Source organism: Papio anubis, chromosome 11, assembly GCF_008728515.1.
Source record: "Papio anubis isolate 15944 chromosome 11, Panubis1.0, whole genome shotgun sequence".
Classification (NCBI taxonomy): domain Eukaryota; kingdom Metazoa; phylum Chordata; class Mammalia; order Primates; family Cercopithecidae; genus Papio; species Papio anubis.
Genome location: NC_044986.1, coordinates 64931440 through 64952370, shown reverse-complemented (window position 1 = coordinate 64952370; position 20931 = coordinate 64931440). Strand labels below are relative to the sequence as shown.

At 39.1% G+C, this 20931-nt stretch overlaps 1 protein-coding gene across 2 annotated transcripts in view; it reads right to left on the bottom strand.

The window, feature by feature from the left end:
- Window positions 1-5604: 5604 nt before the first annotated feature.
- Window positions 5605-20931, bottom strand: part of TET1 (tet methylcytosine dioxygenase 1) — a 142080-nt gene continuing 126753 nt past the window's right edge. For both annotated transcript variants that reach the window (XM_009214801.4, XM_003903859.4), the window contains 4 exons: window positions 19685-19774; window positions 17573-17710; window positions 13364-13715; window positions 5605-9288 (listed from right to left, as the gene is read on the bottom strand). In XM_009214801.4, coding sequence (XP_009213065.1) covers window positions 8282-9288; window positions 13364-13715; window positions 17573-17710; window positions 19685-19774 — 1587 coding nt within the window. In that variant the 3' untranslated portion in view covers window positions 5605-8281. The remainder of the gene's footprint in view (window positions 9289-13363; window positions 13716-17572; window positions 17711-19684; window positions 19775-20931) is intronic.

Sequence of the window (20931 nt, the reverse complement as noted above, 5' to 3'; positions counted from 1 at the left end):
CAGGAATATTAGCTTATGAAATTAGTATTTCTGTATTGGGAATTAGTATTATTCTATTTCACCATGGTAAAGAATCTGCTTATATTTTACTCCCACCAATGATAAACATTCTGGCTTCTCCTTTGAATTAAGGTAATGGTGCGCAAGTGATAATTAAGCATATAGCATGAGAAAAAGATAAACTAGAAGTTAATGACTTTCTTCCTGCCAAATAGCTTTGCAAGTTTCTTGTTAGGGAACACTTCATGATTTCTTAATAACCTAACTAAATATGACCATCCACCCACATATCACAATGTAAAAACTGCCCTTAGTTTATACTATAAACCACTTCTGGAAAAATATTTATCTTAAAGCACCTATCACAATGTTATTTCATAAAAGTTAAAAAAAATATGAACATACATTGCAATAAAATATTTAATTTTTTTCAGGAGCTATTTTTGTAAAGTCCCAGTTGTCAACTATTTCATCATCACAAACAGGCATTGATGAGGACAGGCAGTTACTGAACTGAATCACCAAAAGGGGAATTTATTTGAATATCTAGAGTTGTTTGGCCTGTTTGTGTGTGTGACTCAGAATGTGCTAATTAGATAGCCAAAACATCCTACCTCTTTATATTTATAAAGATATTTATATTTATAAAGAGGTTATTTTAAAATTTACAAATACATCTCATTTTTCATTATTTAAAAATTTACAAATACATCTTATTATTTTTCTTAACTCTCTAAGCAAATCTCTGGGTTAGCCTTTGACCCACAGATTTTATGTGGCAAGAATCAAAGCAAAGCAAACAAAACGAATTCAATTAAGTGGGAGACACTACTATCTCTTAGAGAGGGAGTCTTGCTCTGTCTTAGAGATACCAACAATTTGGCTTTTTTTTTTTTTGAGTTGGAGTCTCACTCTGTCACTCAGGTTGGAGTCCAGTGGCACAATCTTGGCTCACTGCAACCTCCGCCTCCCGGGTTCAAGCAATTCTGTGCCTCAGCCTCCCAAGTAGCTGGGATTACAGGTATCCATCACCATGTCTGGCTAATTTTTGTGTTTTTAGTAGAGATGGGGGTTTCACCATCTTGGCCAGGCTGGTCTTGAACTCCTGACCTTGTGATCCACCTGCCTTTGTCTCCCAAAGTGCTGGGATTACAGGCGTGAGCCACCACACCCGGCCCAATTTTGCATTTTTACGATCAGGAATTGGGAACTAAATTGTTTACCTACCACATTTCCTTCAAAAACTCCTGCATTTCAAGATAACAAATACATTAAATTTTGATTGTGAGGTGCTTAACCTAGTTTTTAAAAAAAGTAATATTAAAAAATATATTATTTAGATTTCTCCCTGTTTTAGTACTACAGGGATATTTTTTATAAAAAGAGCTTTTTATAAGGAGGAAAAAATATAAAACTTCATAAATCTAAGCCCTATTGTGGAATTTAGGTAATTTGGGAGACCTTCTTTAGTACACATAAGAAACTAGCTGGCTAAATAAATAATGGAAACAAAATACTTCAGAAGCATGTTTTTTGCAAATGAACAAATGTTATATTCTCAGATCAGGTGTGACAAAATTTCTACTCAGCAACATCCTCTCCAAGTCATTGTTCATGATGCAGAAATTTAGCAGTCTACCGGTAATAAATATTTTAGTCTCTGATTGATTGACTTGCTGTGTAACTTGGAGCCAGCCATTTACTATTCTTGCCATCTGCACATTCCTCACCTCTAAGATGGGAACAATGTTCTCCGTCTAACCCTTAGTAATGGGCAGAAAAAGCTCCACATAGTAAAGCAGTTTGATAATCTGAAACATTATATAGCATGAGGATTATACCTTTGATTACTACCGTTGCTTTCAAAATGGTTCCTAAATTTTAGCAGCAATTTTTCAGATAAAATTAGTACAGAGTGGAGAGAAGAAATATTAAAAATATTTCTTGCTTTTGAGCAGGTAGAGTTAACCCTCAGATTGCTGATAGGAGCACAATGCTTCTTCCGTTCTGTCCCTTAATTTCCCCTTCTTATGGTCAAAAGCGTTTCTGATGGTTTACTTGTGCCTCCTCTTCCAATTACTTTCAGTTCATTTCCTAATCTTTCTCACCCAGATTATAGAATAATCCCTATCCCTGCCAAAACCAAAGAATTCCAATGGAGTAAATTTACCTTAGATGTAGTAAAGCCATACAGAAGAACTTAGAATATTTAACTTCATACACAATTTTTACATAAAACACTCAAAAACTAATAAATAAGAGTTAAACATTGTTGGGATTGGTAAAGTAAGAGAGAGCACTCAATATTAACCTGTGGTCTTATGGCTGCTTAACTATTATTCCTAAAAATGGAATTTGCCTAAAACTGAAAAGAGTTGAATACAAGTTTGTGATTTCTTATGATGTTACACCTAAAAGAACTTGCGGGACACAATGGAAAAGACAGCTTTACCAAGATGGTTGCTATTTTTTAAATGAACCACGTGTATTTGTGTAGGGGATCAGAAGAATGGAGACAGGACAGAGAAGGGGAAGCAACAGATTTTTAATTTAAAGAAAATCAGAAAAATAACACTGTAAAAAGAATGAAAGTGCGCTTAGTGATATTGCAGCTTCAGTAAAGTGAGAAAAAAGAAAAATAACAAGTAGAGTGTCTAGTCAAGTGTTATAAGGTTCATACCTTGCCAAATGGAGAAGACGCCAAATTAATTTCCAACATTGTTTCTCCTAAAATGAAAATCTGACAGCTGTAAAATTTCTTTCTTATGAACAAGACAAGGGTCATGACTTACATAACAGCTGCCAAGGACAAAATTTCTATTTTTAGGAAACCTAGCTTTATACTGTTAACGAAGGGTTTTCAAAGTTGCACTAACATAAATTGGTTAAATCAGCTAATGTTTTACATCTAATAATGACATTCCTACCTTGGACCTAGTTTTGCTCCAACATAAAAGACATCTATAGCTGAACAAACTAGAAGAAAACTCATGACCCAGGCAAGATCATAAGTATTACAGTAAAGGTAGGAAAGAAGTACAGCTGATAAAGAAGTGATTGGCGGGGCGCAGTGGCTCACGCCTGTAATCCCAGCACTTTGGGAGGCTGAGGCGGGCAGATCATTTGAGGTCAGGAATTTGAGACCAGCTTGACCTACATAGTGAAATCCTGTCTCTACTAAAATACAAAAATTAGCCGGGTGTGTTGGCGGGCACCTGTAATCCCAGCTACTCGGGAGGCTGAGGTAGGAGAATCGCTTGAACTCGGGAGGCGGAGGTTGCAGTGAGCCAAGGTCACGCCACTACACTCCAGCCTGGGCGACAGAGCAAGACTCCCTCTCAAAAAAAAAAAAAAGAAAGAAAGAAAAGAAAAAAATAATTAATGATGGAATTTTAGAGCTAGAAATATTAAATGTTGCATACTATCAAATGAGAAATTAGAACATACTATAAAGGCCCTTAAAGAGAAGTGAAAATGAGGAGTGGCAAAATTAGGAATATCTTTGGATTACTTGAGTAAAATATATCCCTTTTGAAGCAAACAATGGTATATGATTGGAAGCCCAGAAGAAACAGAGAATTAAAAAGTCATCGAGACACTGAAAGGTAGAAAATTAAAATTTGTAGCAAAAAAAAAAAAATAATAATAATATAAAATTTGTAGCTATCAATGCGCAAAAAAATATAGTGATGATGTCCTGCATAAAAGTCAGCTCTACCATCTCAGGAAGTAATAAAGGAACTCAGTTTCCACTTTATATATAGGAAAAGCAAGAACATGCCAATAAATCTCAATACATTCTAAGAAAACACACAAATTTAATTTCTGATGAAGAACATACTGACTCTGACTTTCCGAATTGCATTCCAGAGCAATGGATGACATCATTTTCTAAAGCTGTTAAAACTTAGCTCAACATGGAGCATAATTTGATTTGGATAAATGCAGACTCCTTCAGCAATTATGTATTGATTACATTCACTTGGTTGAGTGTGCCACACAACTGGTGTTCAATATACTTATGGGCACGTTTAGGAGCTATGTGCAATAAAATAGTATTCCAATACATGTAGACAGCTACATCAAAATAAACTATGCTGGGACTTAATTGTGAGGCTAACTAGGCAAAGGACATGAATGAACTCTGTAAGCATGGCTGGGTCGTATATACAGTGGAAATACTTTCCTTAATTATTTCAATCATCCACGCCTTTATAACTTCTTGTATATGCTTAACACTAGTTTCAGGGGAATTGAAAGTCTATACAGTATAAGCATTTGATACTTGTTTATTTCCCAGTGGTAAAATACCCTTTGGGTAAGAAAATCAAGTTTCCCTACAGTTCTCAACACAAAGTGGCCTTCATCAGTTTAAATTCTAATTACAATCTAGCATTAAGATTTACTCTCTGGGCCCCAGTGATTTAACTATGTGATTTCTCAGCTGTCTTCCATTGCTATGAAAGGCCACTACTATATGAACTTGTTTCAAAATTCTGTTGACATAAATCTCTATAAAAGATCAAAACTCACAGTTGTATTAAATATAGATAAAAAAGATTTCCATGCATCAAGGTGTGAAATTGAAGGTAATAACTATATATCTATTAAAGGTCGCATACAGCTACTGATTTAGTTGGCATATGCAAAGGAAATGCTATGCCCACTGTCAATGGAAGTTTCATGCAATAATGTCCCACGTCCCAGATAAAAAGTCAATATAATTTTTGTTTTAAAAACTGGTCCAGGGTTATTTTCACACATGCTATTGTGAAATGGTATCAGTAGAAGTCCACTGTAATAATGTTAGAAAGTAGGTTAGTCGTGTGAATTAAATCAGTAGCTTATTTACACAGGGTATGTATTCAATTAAATATGTATTGAGGTTATGTCTTAAGTAAATTACTTATGGATCTCATCTAGTTGAAGTTCTATATTTAATAAATGAAATTATCAACATGCAGACCGAATAACAAAGATGTTGGAATGTTATTTAAGATGTAAACATGTTGCAATAATTTGCCTACAGCTATGCCTTTTCAGATAGCCTCACTTTCCAGTAAGAATGTATTTCAATTATGTTTATGACCTGGTCTATTTGGTACTTTGTAGATGAATTGGAAACAAGAGGTAGGTGAGACTGACAAGCACAAGAAAAAAAAAGGAATTTCAACAATGGCTCAAGAGCCATTAGAAATGGAATTTCAGGCCAGGTAGAGTGGCTCATGCCTATAATCCTTGCACTTTAGGAGGCTGAAGCAGGAGGATCGCTTGGGGCCAAGAGTTTGAGACCAGCCTGGGCAACAGAGCAAGACTCTGTCTCAAAAAAAAAAAAAAAAAAAAAGGAATATCAAGTACAGCATGATATTTTGTAGGATTCTGCAATAGGCAGGAATTGGAATTATTCTCTCATTAAAGTTGGTAAGTTTGTAGCATATTATGAACTGAGTGGGCTAATGAGGTCATGTATCAGCGAATTCAATGATCATACTATGAACAAACACAGATTTAAAATCCAATTTAAGTGTTATAAGAGAAGTATAAGAAAAGGTGATCATTACAGTAAAACATAATAGAGGGGTAGAAATAATGTTAGATGACCAGTTTTATGAGAGAAAATGTCATTTCAAACAAATTTATTTCCTTGCTTCATGAGAAAGAGCATTCTAAAAGCGGTGTAGCCAGCATACAATCACAATGCTGCAGAACATCGAATAAGCTTTTAAAAAATCACAGGGCAGAGAATGGGATGGTAAATTGTTAAAATCAGGAAATAGAGTCCAACAAAGTAGGAATCCATTTGGTTCCCACAGTGGGGTAATCAGCTTAGGAAGTCCATTCATGATGTTAACTACAACAATGGAATGGAAACATTTCAGTTGATACTAGATATTTTCAAATACTTGTTTTGGTAAACTGCAACAAGCATCACAAATCCCAACAGTTCCAAAAATTAACATTGATGTTTCAAGTTTAGATTGTTAAGAAACCTATTCAGAGACAGATCAATTTGAATTACTGCATACGTTACCATGGATTATCTTGAAGATAATTTGTTACTTCTTTTAAAAATATTTCTGAGGGTAGTTTTTATTCTTCAAGTTTACTATGTCATAGGTGGTGATTCAAAGAAAAATAAAAGTGATATTTAGATTTTGCAGGCGTTCAATAAGTGTAGACTCGAAGAATGAGTAGATGAGTCGATGCATAAAGAGCCATAAAACTTTATCCATTAAATCTGGTGAAGAAATAATTTCTAGTGGGAGCTAAGGCCTAAAATCTAAAACATAATCTCGCAAGGGTGTATTCCTGATAGTCTAATACTAGTAAATATCTTGTTGAAGCAGCTGAAGCAATAAACAATCACTTATTTATATACTTATATGTATATAAGAAACCTTAGGCTCACAAAAATATACATGTCTTAAAACAGAAATCTAAGGCACACAAAATACTAAAACAAGTCAATGAATTACCCTATTTTACATATTCAACAAGCAGAAATCTACTTGTACACGATGGTCTATCAATGGACATTTTGTTATTTACAATCCCTTCATATTCCTTTACTTGGATTAGTCAAAAGCTCAAAACAGATACTTTGCACCATATATTATTTTAATAAGTTACAATGAGTTTTTCTTTAGAGAGCCTGCTGGAACTGTTTACTTTTGCACCAAAATTGTAAGTGTTAGCGGTTGTGGGCTTCCTATGGCATTTCCAAGGGAGAAGCACCATTAGGTTTTCCATACTCCCAAGGAATCTGACACTTTGAATGTTATAGCACCTCTGCATTTTAACAGAATCAAGTATTTCATTGAAAATTCTCCTTGTTCGAAACATGTTGTCCGGGTAATCCTTTTTGTTTTGCAATAAAATGAGTCAATAAAGTAATAGGAAGAAAATGGGAAGACTAAAATAAACTTAATGCCTACTTTCCTGTTACCTAGAACATAGGCAATTATCAGAAAAGATGAGTTATCATTTTCCCAAATCTAGTATGCTAAGATAAACAAATGAATTAGCTCTTAACGGACAAAGCCATGTTTACAGTACCATTCCTCTTGTTTGACTTGGGGTTGGGAGGCATGTGATGATAGTAGGGAATTTGTTTTCAAAATATTTCAACAAGAATTTGCTTTTTCCTAATTCTGTATCAGACTTCAGTACAAAATATCTGTCTACTTAGTTTTTGTATTTTATCACCTTGAGACATTAGAAGCATTTGACTCTTCTGAAACCTATCCTGTACCATCATCTCCTTTTGGAAACACCTCTCATGGATTATACTAAGAAAGGTGGGATGAAACTAAATTGAGGTTGTTCAATAAGAAGAGACCACTCTTACCTAGTTCTAAAAAAAAAAAAAAAGTTAATCAATATTGGTGATATGCTTCCTAATTCCAATTTTAGAGATAATTAACAACTTCTCATTATCTAACTATTTTATATACTGCAAGTTGCTAATACTTGAATGTGAGAGGACACAGTAAAAGAACACAAACCATATACATGATTAGAATACATACTGCAGTTAACAAGATGGAACTCTACACAGCAAGGATAAATGATTTCTCTTGTATGCAAATATGCACAAACAATAGACAATAGGATTCTTATACTATATTATTTCAAGTTACTTTTAAAAATAGAAAGTGCTTTTAAAATATATATTTACAATTTATGAACAGCCTCCAACCATTACTAACAACAATGATGTATTTTACACAGGAGAAATATTTTAAGAGAGAAAACATTTCATAAGTTTATTTCAAAGGAATATGCCAATTTTCTAGCAATGATTGGAAGATGTTGGAACGATGGCACCATGAAATAATAATTCAGCTTATTTTTAACTGTGTGGATGTGGTTAAGCACCAGAAGCTGTGTAGAGTTAACACTGTGTGTCTTGATTTTACATCATAAAACATGAACCTGTTAAAATCCTCTAAAAATGACTCTTGTTTCATAGTAAACAGACTTAATTTAAAGCACCAAACTGAGTGATTCTATCAAGGTTAATGCCTAACTGAAACATTTCTTTATGTATTTAAAACTATAAAACTTTTATTTTTGCTTAAAATGTGCACCTTCTACCAATTGTCAAAATATAGTCACAGTTAAGAATACCCACCCCGTTTTGTTATCATTATTATTTTTTTACCTCAGACTTGAAATGGGTGAGATGAAGATATAGTAAACGACAACATGACTTTCTTTTAACAGCACCTTGAAAAAATACACTGCACTAGCAAAGGCATTAAGAGGGGGAGAAAAGCCTTCAGACCCAATGGTTATAGGGCCCCGCAACGTGTGTGAGAGCATAAGGGGACACGGTGACAACATTGTCATGGGTTAATGTTAATGCTTTATGAGAAGGAATTTGGTTCAATTCATTTACTTCAGAGGACAGTTCTGGACCTTCATTAGCTGCCTGGTCTTTTTGCTCTGAGGCCTTCATTTTCTTATTCTTAGCTTCTTTAGCCTCAAACTTAATCTTGTTTAGTTCAAAACCGTGTTGGGGCTTATTCAGGTTTTTGTGCTGGTAAAAGACAAGGGAGAGGCGGGTTGGATGATTACGGTTGGGGTGCTCAACAGGAGTGGTAGCGTGCAGCTCGCGCCGGGCACACTCAATCAAAACTGAGCCGTGAGCAGGTGCGATGGCCACCCCACCAATATTTGCATCCAAAAAGATGTGCTCACTGTCTGACCAATACTCATCAATGTGGGGCAACTTCTCCTCAGCAGGTGACAGGGGGTCATCAGATAGGGGTTCGTCTGATGGAGGCTCATCTGCTTCAGAATGCTGCTCATCTTCTTCCATTGGAGAAGAGTCAAGGTCTTGAGGAGAGGTGAGGAAGGAGGGCTGGTGGTTTGGCTGATGAGACGTTAGCGGCTCAGTCACACCAGTGGGAGGCTCAGAATTAACGAGGGGCTCCATCACAGGAGCAGACAGGGTGGGGAGAGGAGCAGCTTCGCCAAGCTGTGAAATGCCAGGGCCTTCAACAGCGGCTGCATTGGCACCACTGAGTCTTCCCAAAGACATTGTACAGTGGGGAGTGCTGCTTCTTTCTGAAAACCCACACGAGGCTGCTGCATCATTCTTCAACGGAGCTGGTGTGGCTGAAGCAGTCTTCGGGGACCAGGAGAAAACTGGAGATGCCTCTTTCACTGGATGAGGAGCGGATGGCATCAGCGAATAAGTTTTAGTGTTGTCTGAACTTTTTAAGATAAAATGGGGTTCGGTTTCACTTTTTACTTCAGGTTGCACAGTCTCAGTTTTACTCCCTAAACAAGGACACCAAACGTGAAGAAAAATACAAATTACTTTTGGTAGGGGTTGTCTTTTAAAAAGTATTTTCAAAGACAGGTACAGAGAATTTTATAAGAAAACACTGATGTTGTGTTGGTCGGTTTTGTTCTGCTCATTTCAAATCACAAACACGAATTAAAAATTTTATGTAGTTTCGTATACTTTTTCATCTAGTAATTTTCCTTAAAGAACTCTTCCTGGCCGGGCGCGGTGGCTCACGCCTGTAATCCCAGCACTTTGGGAGGCCGAGACGGGCGGATCACGAGGTCAGGAGATCGAGACCATCCTGGCTAACACGGTGAAACCCCGTCTCTACTAAAAAATACAAAAAAACTAGCCGGGCGAGGTGTCGGGCGCCTGTAGTCCCAGCTACTCGGGAGGCTGAGGCAGGAGAATGGCGTGAACCCAGGAGGCGGAGCTTGCAGTGAGCCAAGATCCGGCCAGTGCACTCCAGCCTGGGCGACAGAGCGAGACTCCGTCTCAAAAAAAAAAAAAAAAAAAAGACTCTTCCTTTGGGAAAGAGGCACAAATAAGTGCAAAAATCTAGCCAAAAGGATGGCTGGTCATTGTTTGAAATAGTAAAATATTAGAATTGACCTAATTTGGTAGGAAGTAAATAATACAACTAAATGTTGTAATATTGTGCAGGTATTATAATACAATGATATAGAGCAATATTTAACTATTCAAAGAGATATTTAGATACACTTAAGGCATAGTATGACCCTATATTTTAAAAAGTAAAAATAAGTAATAGTTTATAAATATTTCTAGGTAACAAAACCATCATAACTGTCAAAGTCCAAGATTAGGCAGAGAGAAGTCAAGCAAAACATTGTAGTTGAACATAAATCTTTGTGACCCTCAAAAGCAAGAGTATTTCAGCTTAGTGTCCTTCTCATTAAGGAAGTAGAGCATTACTCTCAAGATGTCAACTGTGGGTTATTTGCTCTGACACATCCACACAAATGTCACATCCAATGGGAATATTTCCCTTGGGGACATTCTCCCTGTTATGAAGTTCTTTTTTTTTTTTTTGAGATGGAGTCTCGATCTGTCGCCCAGGCTAGAGTGCAGTGGTGCAATCCCGGCTCACTGCAATCTCTGCCTCACGGGTTCAAGCGGGTCCCCTATCTCAGCTTCCCAAGTAGCTGGGACTATAAGCACACACTGCCACACCTGGCTAATTTTTTTGTATTTTAGTACAGATGGGGTTTCCCCATGTTGGCCAGAATAGTCTCAATCTCCACCATGCCTGCCTGGCTAATTTTTTGTATTTTAGTAGAGACAGGGTTTCACCACATTGACCAGGATGGTCTCGAACTCCTGACCTCGTGATCTGCCCGCCTCTGCCTCCCAAAGTGATGGGATTACAGGCGTGAGCCACCACGCCTGGCTCCTGTTGTGAACTTCTAAAAAAAATATTTGGAAGTGCAAAACTAGCAAATCTTAGGACCAAGAAAAGGTAAAGCAGCCATGTTTTAAAGTAATTAAAAATATAATACATTGATAATATAATAAACATTGATCAATTTCAGAAGCTCTGCAGTTCTCCTCTCAGATGCTACAACCTGGAGTCATGAGAGCTCTGACTTCTAAAGATAATGCATATATAAGATCCAGCAATGGTACATCAGGAAACCTCTGCTGTTATCAGTGGCACTATTACTATAGAGGTTAAGAAGTCCACAGAAGGTAAATGATGGGAAGGAAAGACTAAATGACCGAGGGGTAGAATTACAAAAGAAACGGACATTATGGCCCAAGTATTGCACATTATGCTTACAAATATCTGGGACTATACATTTCTTCTCAGTATTTGTCTGTATTACATTTCTTTCAGCATTATATAAATGCCTGCACTGCTAACTCTGCGCATGTTATAAAAACAAACTACTACTCAAAAATGTAAAAATGAAAGAAGCTAAGGAATACATTATAATGTTAATTTTGAATGTCAGTATGAATTCATGTTTTTTTTGTTCCTTCTATAGGCTCATCAAAGAAACGGCTGATTTTAAATATGGGGCAGAATTATATAGATGAGCCTGGAACAACTTGTTACAGAAGTTAAGAAAGCTATCAAAGACAATTGAGATTGTGGCAAAAGAACTGAGAAGCCGGCCTGGCGTGGTGGCTCACACCTGTAATCTTACCACTTTGGGAGCCCGAGGTGGGTGGATCACTTGAGGTCAGGCGTTTAAGACCTGTCTGGCCAACATGGTGAAACTCCATCTCAACTAAAAATACAAAAATTAGCTGGGCATGGTGGCGGGCACCTGTACTCCCAGCTACTCAGGAGGCTGAGGAAGGAGAATCACCTAAATCAAGGAGGTAGAGGTTGCAGTGAGCCAAGATGGTACCACTGCACTCCAGCCTGGGTGACAGAGTGAAACTCCGTCTCAAAATATATATTAGGTGAAAAGCTGATAAGAGCCGGGTGTGGTGCACACCTATACTTCTAGCTAATAGAGAGGGTCCCATGGGCCCAGGAGTTTGAGGCAGCATTGTGCTATGATTGTGTCTGTGAATAGCCATTGTGTTCCAGCTTTGGCAACATAGCAACTCTGTCTCTCAAAAAAAAAAAAACCCCAAAATCCAAAACCAAAACTAATGAGACTTTATAATCAACAAATCAAGCCAGGTGTGATGGCTCATGCCTGTAATTACACCAATTTGGGAGGATCATGTGAGTCCAGGAGTTCCAGATCAGCCTGGGAAACAGGTGAAACTCTTATCTCTATAAAAAATACAAGGCCGGGCGCGGTGGCTCAAGCCTGTAATCCCAGCACTTTGGGAGGCCGAGACGGGCGGATCACAAGGTCAGGAGATCGAGACCATCCTGGCTAACACAGTGAAACCCCGTCTCTACTAAAAATACAAAAACTTAGCTAGGCGAGGTGGCAGGCGCCTGTAGTCCCAGCTACTCGGGAGGCTGAGGCAGGAGAATGGCGTGAACCCAGGAGGCGGAGCTTGCAGTGAGCTGAGATCTGGCCACTGCACTCCAGCCTGGGTGACAGAGCGAGACTCCGTCTCAAAAAAAAAAAAAAATACAATAATTAGCTAGGCACAGTGGCACACGCACTACAGTCTCAGCTACTTGGGAGGCTGAGGTGGGAGGACTGCTTGAGCCTGGAAGGTTGAGGCTGTGGTGAACAAAGATCACGCCTGGGCTACAGAGCAAGACTTTGTCTCCACAAACAAAAACAAAACAATTGGCCAGGCGCGGTGGCTCAAGCCTGTAATCCCCGCACTTTGGGAGGCCAAGGCGGGCGGATCATGAGGTCAGGAGATCGAGACCATCCTGGCTAACCTGGTAAAACCCCGTCTCTACTAAAAAATACAAAAAATTTGGCGGGCGCCTATAGTCCCAGCTACTCGGGAGGCTGAGCTCGCAGTGAGCTGATATCAGGCCACTGCACTCCAGCCTGGGCGACCCAGCAAGACTCCGTCTCAAAACAAAACAAAACAGAAACCCAAAACAACAACAACAAAAAAAACAAAAACAGCAGCAACAACAACAACCCACAATACCACTGTTGAAAGTGGCGTTTAGTAATATTTGTTTAATTATTGCTTAAATTGAGGGTAAAGGTGATCAAGGACGGCATCCAGAAAGTCATGTCTCTTATCTATGCCAACAACAATGAGCAGGGCTTCAAATTAGATGGGGAAATTCACAGGAAAAATGATAAGAACATGTTAAAATTAGCTGGACACAGTGGTGTGTGCCTGCAGTTCCAGCTACTCTGGAGGAGGCTGAGGTGGGATTATTGCTTAAGCCAAGGTGTGCCAAGCCAGCCTGGGCAATAAAGTGAGACCCTTCCCAATGCCATAAAAAATAATATGTGAAAGTTTAAAAAAGGATAAGTAGAAAAAATTACCAAGAAATACTGATGGGTCACTTTTTTGTTGACTTTTGGTTCTGGCATATGTAAAAATATATTCAGTGCCTTAGTTTCAACTCTAAACAAATAATGTGCAAGGCAAAATCCAAACACTTCTATCCATCAAAGTTGTGCAGAGATTAGCAGGTTCCACAAGGCTCACCTAAGGCTGGCAGTGGCGAGGCCTTACTGTTGTTTGTTGTTGTTGAGTTACTCTTCCGCTTGACTCGGGGAATAGGTTTCTTCTCCACTGCCCTTATCTTATGCGCAAGAACCTCCGTCATCATCGCAGCCCTCTTCTTCCCAGAACGGGGAACAGGCTGAGTGAAACACGTTCTTTTTTTGCGGCGGGGTGCCAGGACCTCGATGGCCCCAGATTTGATCTTGGCTTCCATTCCCTCCTTGGAGCCAAACTCATCTGTGTCTGAAAGCTTATAAAGAGGTAGCACATGGAGCTGCTCATCTTGAGGAATAACGCCCAAAGAGCGGTTATCTTCTCGAGTTAAAGTACACACCTGATAGGGAGAAAAACATGAAAGGGGAAAGATATAGGGGCCATGCACATTCATTGTGGCTATTCCTACCTTCGTTTTGTTACCTTTGGGAAAGAGATTTGTATTCCCATTTTATATTCAGTTGGTTGATGATGGTATATTATTATTTTATATCAAGCCACCCAACTCTGTTCAATCATAGTAACTTCCCAGCTGTTTGTAGGCAGATCAGAGTAATATTTAGTTAATTTTCTAAGTAAATTATAATATTACAAAATACTTACCTATTTTTTATATTAAACATTCTTGTTACATTTCATCTTTCTTCGTTGCCTAAATTAAGGAATGGCTATTGAACTGTGTTTATTGTGTTCATATTAACTTTTTTTTTTTTTTGAGACCGAGTCTTGCTCTGTCTCCCAGGCTGGAGTGCAGTGGATCGATCTCCACTCACTGCAAGCTTCGCCTCCCGGGTTCACGCCATTCTCCTGCCTCAGCCTCCCGTGTGGCTGGGACTACAGGCGCCCGCCACCGCGCCCGGCTAATTTTTTTTGTGTTTTTAGTAGAGACGGGGTTTCACCGTGTTAGTCAGGATGGTCTCGATCTCCTGACCTCGTGATCCGCCCATCTCGGCCTCCCAAAGTGCTGGGATTACAGGCGTGAGCCACCGTGCCCGGCCCATATTAAGTATAACTTATTAGGAAGATATGATTTTAGCTCACAGAGCACCCTATTTCCGGTATTTCAAGAATGTCACATTCCTTGGATAGTGGGGACATAACTGATTTCTCTTTCCAGAAAGACTTACATGCTAACAGTTTAAAAAAATGTTTTTAATTTTCTGTTCCGTTGTTGCTCTATTCCAGTGAGGAGCCATATCAATAAATATCAATAAATTTGCCTTTCTTTAGATATGAAATATTAATAGCCAATTTTTTAATCTTAAATGCAACCTATTTTAGCCCTCCTCCTTACATTAAAGGTTATATTTATTATAGAGAAACGAAAATACAGAACTATAGACACTATAGTGATTCCTGACTTGTGATACCTAATATTAATATTCTGCTTTAAAAACTAACATTTTAATATAAAACTATTTTAATTGTAATTAATTTTCCTTAAGTGATCTGCCCACCTCGGCCTCCCAGAGAGCTGGGATTACAGGTGTGAGCCACTAGGCCCAGCTAAATTAATTTTCAAATATTAAAAATCCAGCAGAAACCTATCAAATGTTTTCTTTATTTTATATTAAAAACACATATCCTGGAGCTATAAAACCTTTCAATGATAGCAAAGACTGGAGATAAATGAAATAAACAGATTTGATTTCCAAAGCATTTTTAGATTCATGATAGAACTTGATAGATACCAAGGTAAAGCAAAGTTAAAGGTTAAAAAATTTCAGTTAAAAAAAAAAAAAAATCTATAGTCACATTTTTCAGCAAAGTCTAAAATATAAATATATGTTTCAGCCTCAAACTCCTGGGTTTGAGTGTTTCTCCTGCCTCAGTCTCTCGAGTAGCTGGGAATACAGGTGTGTATCATCGTGCATAGCTAATTTTTTTTTTTTTTAATTGTAGAGACAGGGTCTCACAAAGCTGCCCAGGCTACACTCAAGATCCTGGATTCAAGCAATCCTTCCACCTCAGCATCCCAAAGTGCTGGGATTACAGGCATGAAGGCATGAGCCATGGTGCCTGGCCAAAGCCTGCAATATTAAACTGTCATGGTAGTAATCTGTTCATACTTTTTTTTTTTTTTTGAGACGGAGTCTCGCTCTGTCGCCCAGGCTGGAGTGCAGTGGCGCGATCTCGGCTCACTGAAAGCTCCGCCTCCCGGGTTCACGCCATTCTCCTGCCTCAGCCTCCCGAGTAGCTGGGACTACAGGCGCCCACAACCGCGCCCGGCTAATTTTTTGTATTTTTAGTAGAGACGGGGTTTCACCGTGGTCTCGATCTCCTGACCTTGTGATCCGCCTGCCTCGGCCTCCCAAAGTGCTGGGATTACAGGCGTGAGCCACCCCGCCCGGCCAATCTGTTCATACTTAATAATAGTCATGCTGAAAATCAGAATGTCACATCAATAAATGTTTACTGGAACCAATTTAATTGGCCACAGAGAGACTAAGAAGCACATAAGGAGTTGACATAAGGAGCATAATTAGAAAGGATAGTTACCACAGGAGTAGAAAGTAAACCAATTAAAAAAAAAAGAAAAAGAAAGAAAGAAAGTATGGTAAAACAGGGTGAAGGGAGAGGGAGTGGTAGAATTTCAAGAGTTCACATGTTTGAAGATGGGGGAATTTGGAGTGATGTCAAGTTCTGGATAAGACCCTCATTGCGTGAGTAATCCAGGCACTGGAAGTCAAAGGGCACAGAGAGGAGAAACTGAAACTTAGCTTGACTCTGAACTGACTTCAACCTGATCACAGATATTCTGTAATTCAGGTAAAATGTCCCGGCCAAGTGATGGTGATGAACCACTGCCTGGTTCATATTTACCAGGCTGGATTTACATAACTTCAACACTTGGAAATAACATTGGTCTCAAAGATCTACAAAACATTTTTGTATACAGAAATGATATGCAAAAAAAAAAAAAGGAAAAAGAAAAAAAAAAGGTTATTGTGGCTTAATCTATCACTAATACTCTTCTACAGACCAAGCAAGGAAGAAAGACTGCCTGTTGATAGATCCAATCATATACTTTCAATCACACTATAAGATGTTATAGCTAAATCTAAAAAAAAAAAAATTTGTTTTAAAATTGTATATTTTAAAGAGACGGGGTCTTATTGCCTAGGCTGGTCTAGAACTCCCGGGGCTCAAGCAATCCTCCTATCTTGGCCTCCTAAGTAGGTGGGATTATAGACGTGAGCCAACATGCTCATCCTGCAGCCAAGACTTAATGAAGGTTTCAGAATTATCTGGCAAACCTAAAACACTGGTGCAGCAGAAAAACAAAAGCAATTGCTCTCCATTGATCTCGCTTTACTAGATGACAGGAAGATAATTAGGTGAAGCAAACAGACAAAAAGACTATTACAAGATTTTCCACTGGGTCTTCTGCCTAACTTACGTATTTCTTAATTGACTTCAGGCGATGGACATGTGATGATTTATGTAACAATAAACATAGTAGGCATACCTGAATGCAAATATTGATGATAACTGGCATAGTTGCCTCACAAAAACCCTGAAGTGCAGATGGCAAAAGCAAATATTAAGTAACCTGCTCAACTTCATACCTACTAGTTTGATAGCAGAGAATTGTTACTTTAAAAAATTGGCTGGTCGCGGTGGCTCACACCTGTAATCCCAGCACTTTGGGAGACCAAGGCGGGTGGATCACGAGGTTATGAGAACAAGACCATCCTGGCTAACACAGTGAAATCCCGTCTCTACTAAAAATACAAAAAATCGGCCGGGCATGGTGGTGAGTGCCTGTAGTCCCAGCTACTCGGGAGGCTAAAGCAGGAGAATGGTGTGAACCCAGGAGGCAGAGGTTGCAGTGAGCTGAGATTGCGCCACTGTACTCCAGCCCGGGCAACAGAGTGAGACTCCATCTCAAAAAAAAAAAAAAAAAGTACTCCTGCCTCCCAGCAAACACACCACAATTAAATATATAACATAGCCTTTCAACAAAATGTTTGAGGCTGGTCCTGTTACTTTTTAGAAGTACAGAGATAATGTATTTAATGAAGACCTGCACTATACACTTATTTCTTATTTTTTAACTTTTTTTCTTTTTATTTATTTCTAATAGCACATAAATTAAGATTTCTCACAGTAATAATCATCATAGTATACTTAAGGACTGCAGCCTAAGCATATAGTGATGGAGCTTTTAGAATACAAATTCACACAGGTACATACCACAGTGCTCCCATTATTCATGTTGTGAATGTCCCTGTGGGGATGAGCACAGAAGTCCAGGCAAGCAGTGACCCCAGAGAAGGGACGACCTTCCTTACTGCCAAGCCGACATTCTCGGGCAACATTTTCATATTCCACCTAGAAAAGAAAGCATGGAGCACAATCTTAAGAGAGAGAAGGGAATCACCTGCCTTCAGTAAAGAGTAAGAGTAAAAATAATTTCCTCACAAAATTTCTAATTAATTATACTTTGTAATTTCTGAGACTAAGTGTATTATTGTCGTGAAGGTGTAGTTTAGCAACATTCAGGATAAAGCACTTGACAATACACGGAGTAAAAGGAAAATCAATGACTTTACAAGGGAAGGCAGGGTGAGGATACTAATTGTTGTTGGAGATGAAAAAGCAAGTAAAACAGACTCAATCATTCCATTAGAAAGAAAGACCAATAAGGCCGGGCGCAGTGGCTCACGCCTGTAATCCCAGCATTTTGGGAGGCCAAGGCAGGCAGATCATGAGGTCAGGAGATTGAGACCATCCTGGCTAACACGGTGAAACCCCATCTCTACTAAACAAAATACAAAAAATTAGCCGGGCGTGGTGGCGGGCACCTGTAGTCCCAGCTACTCAGGAGGCCGAGATAGGAGAATGGTGTGAACCCGGGAGGCAGAGCTTGCGGTGAGCCAAGATTGCGCCACTGCACTCCAGCCTGGGTGACAGAGCGAGACTCCGTCTAAAAAAAAAAAAAAAGAAAGAAGAAAAAAAAAAGAGAGACCAATAAAAGCGCATTAATCATATACACAGAGTTTTCAATATCCATAAAAAGAAGATACACACACATTTCATGAACTATTCTAGAAAGTGAATTTGTGCCGGGCGCGGTGGCTCACGCCTGTAATCCCAGCACTTTGGGAGGCCGAGGTGGGCGGATCACAAGGTCAGGAGATCGAGACCACGGTGAAACCCCGTCTCTACTAAAAATAGAAAAAATTAGCCGGGCGCGGTTGTGGGCGCCTGTAGTCCCAGCTACTCGGGAGGCTGAGGCAGGAGAATGGCGGGAACCCGGGAGGCGGACGTTGCAGTGAGCTGAGATCGCGCCATTGCACTCCAGCCTGGGCGACAGAGCGAGACTCTGTCTAAAAAAAAAAAAAAAAAAAAAAGAAAGTGAATTTGTAACTCCTTTTAAAATGAAAAGGTAGAGGCTGGGCGGGGTAGCTCACGCCTGTAATCCCAGCAGTTTGGGAGGCTGAGGCGGGCAGATCACTTAAGGCCAGCAGATGACTTGAGGCCAGGAGTTTGAGACCAGCCTGGGAAACATGGTGAAACCCCATCTCTACTAAAAATACAAAAATTAGCCAGGTGGCGCATGCCTGTAGTCCCAGTTACTCGGGAGGCTGAGGCAGGAGAACTGCTTGAACCCACTGGGAAGCGGAGGTTGCAGTGAGCCAAGAGGCTGACTCCAGCCTGGGCAACAAGAGCAAGACTCTGTGTCAAAAAAAAAAAAAAAAAAAAAGAGTAGATCAATAAGTCCATTATATATATGTATGTTAGATATATATGCTATGTATGTATATATTTGTTCAAATTTGAAAATTTTTCTATTAACAATGACCTTTTTTTTTTTTTTAAAGACAGTTTCGCTCTGTCACCCAGGCTGGAGTGAAGTGGCATGATCTCAGCTCAATGCAACCTCCGCCTCCTGGGTTCAAGTGATTCTCCTGCCTCAGCCTCTTGATTACCTGGGACTACAGGTGCACATCACCATGCCTGGCTAATTTTTGGTATTTTTAGTTGAGATGGGGTTTCACCATGTGGGCCAGGCTAGTCTCAAACTCCTGATCTCAGGTGATCCGAATGCCTTGGCCTCCAAAATTTCTGGGATTAGAGGCGTGAGCTAATGAGCCCAGCTAACAATGACTTTTTAAAATATAAAACAGTCTGGCATATCTGTAATCCCAGCATTTTTGGAGGATGAGGCAGGAGGATCGCCTGGAGTCTGAGCTTAGGAGTTTGCAGTAAGCTTTGATCATGTCACTGTACTGCTGCCTGGGCAACAAAGCAAGACCCCATCTCAAATAAATAAATAAATAAAAAGTTCATACCAATACATACCTGATTTTGGTAAGCTACTGGAGCATACTGCTTATAAATTGGAGCTAATCGTGTAGCCAAACTCTGTAAGTTATCTTCAAGGTTTTTTTCCTATAGGAAAACATAATCCATTAGTTATTTTATAATTGCACCTTTGTGTGTTTAAGGTACAACTGAACCATAAATCATGGGTGATGGTGGTTAATGCACAATTCATTCTTACCCTGATGAAATAGCTACCACAGAAAATCGCATTGCTTCTTTTCTCCATCTAAACTATTAGACATTGTTATGTTTTAATGAAGTCTTTTGAAATGAAAATTCTGTTGTAATTAGAAATTTAAATAGTGTTAGAGATAAATTACAATACTGTTCATGTTGTGAAAAATAAATATTTATATTTATTCAATAGTATTGGGCACTTGGAATAAATGAAAACAACGTTCCTGCTGGCAAGGGGAAATGGCAAGTAATTTGGTTACAATGTTAACAATTTTCTATAACGAGAAGAGAGAGTACATATATAAAACACCTACTCTGTGTGACATACTGTTTCAAATGGAATCCATATGTCTTTATGAATTAAGCACATGTCCTTATGGACCATGAAATAGGAATATTATGCATGATCTCTACAAAAGAGCAAGGTCAGAATAACTGAGAGGTTTAGTAAATGCCTGCAGATCAAAGGAAGTAAATGGGCAAGTGGTTGTCTACAGTTCTCTTTTCTACACTACAATAACTACAAATTGAAGAAGACTTGGAAGGACTATGAGGACCATTAACACTCAAGAAATCTGGATTGCTACTGATAGAGACATCAGATTTTTTCAAAGGAAAACTATCACAAAAGTCTCTATTAAAAAAATCCATGATGACAGTATGAGAAATGAAACAGAGAAGGGAGCCTTTGGAAACACAGATAGTTGAAAGAACACTGAAAGTGTTTCAGAAATGATTATATTCTGCATCAACTTAGATATCTGGTAAAGGAACAGTCACCTCTTAGGAAATCAATTGGAAGGGTATAGAGGGCCAGGCGTGGTGGCTAACACCTGTAATTCCAACATTGTGAGAGGCCAAGGTGGGTAGATCACTTGAGCTCAAGAATTTGAGACCAGTCTGGGGAACTTGGTGAAACCCCACACCTCTCCAAGAAGTAAAAAAAATTAGCCAGTCGTGATGGAGCCTACTTGTAGTCCCAGCTACTTGGGAGGCTGAGATAGGAAGGTTGCTTGAACCTGGGAGGCAGAAGTGGCAGTGAGATG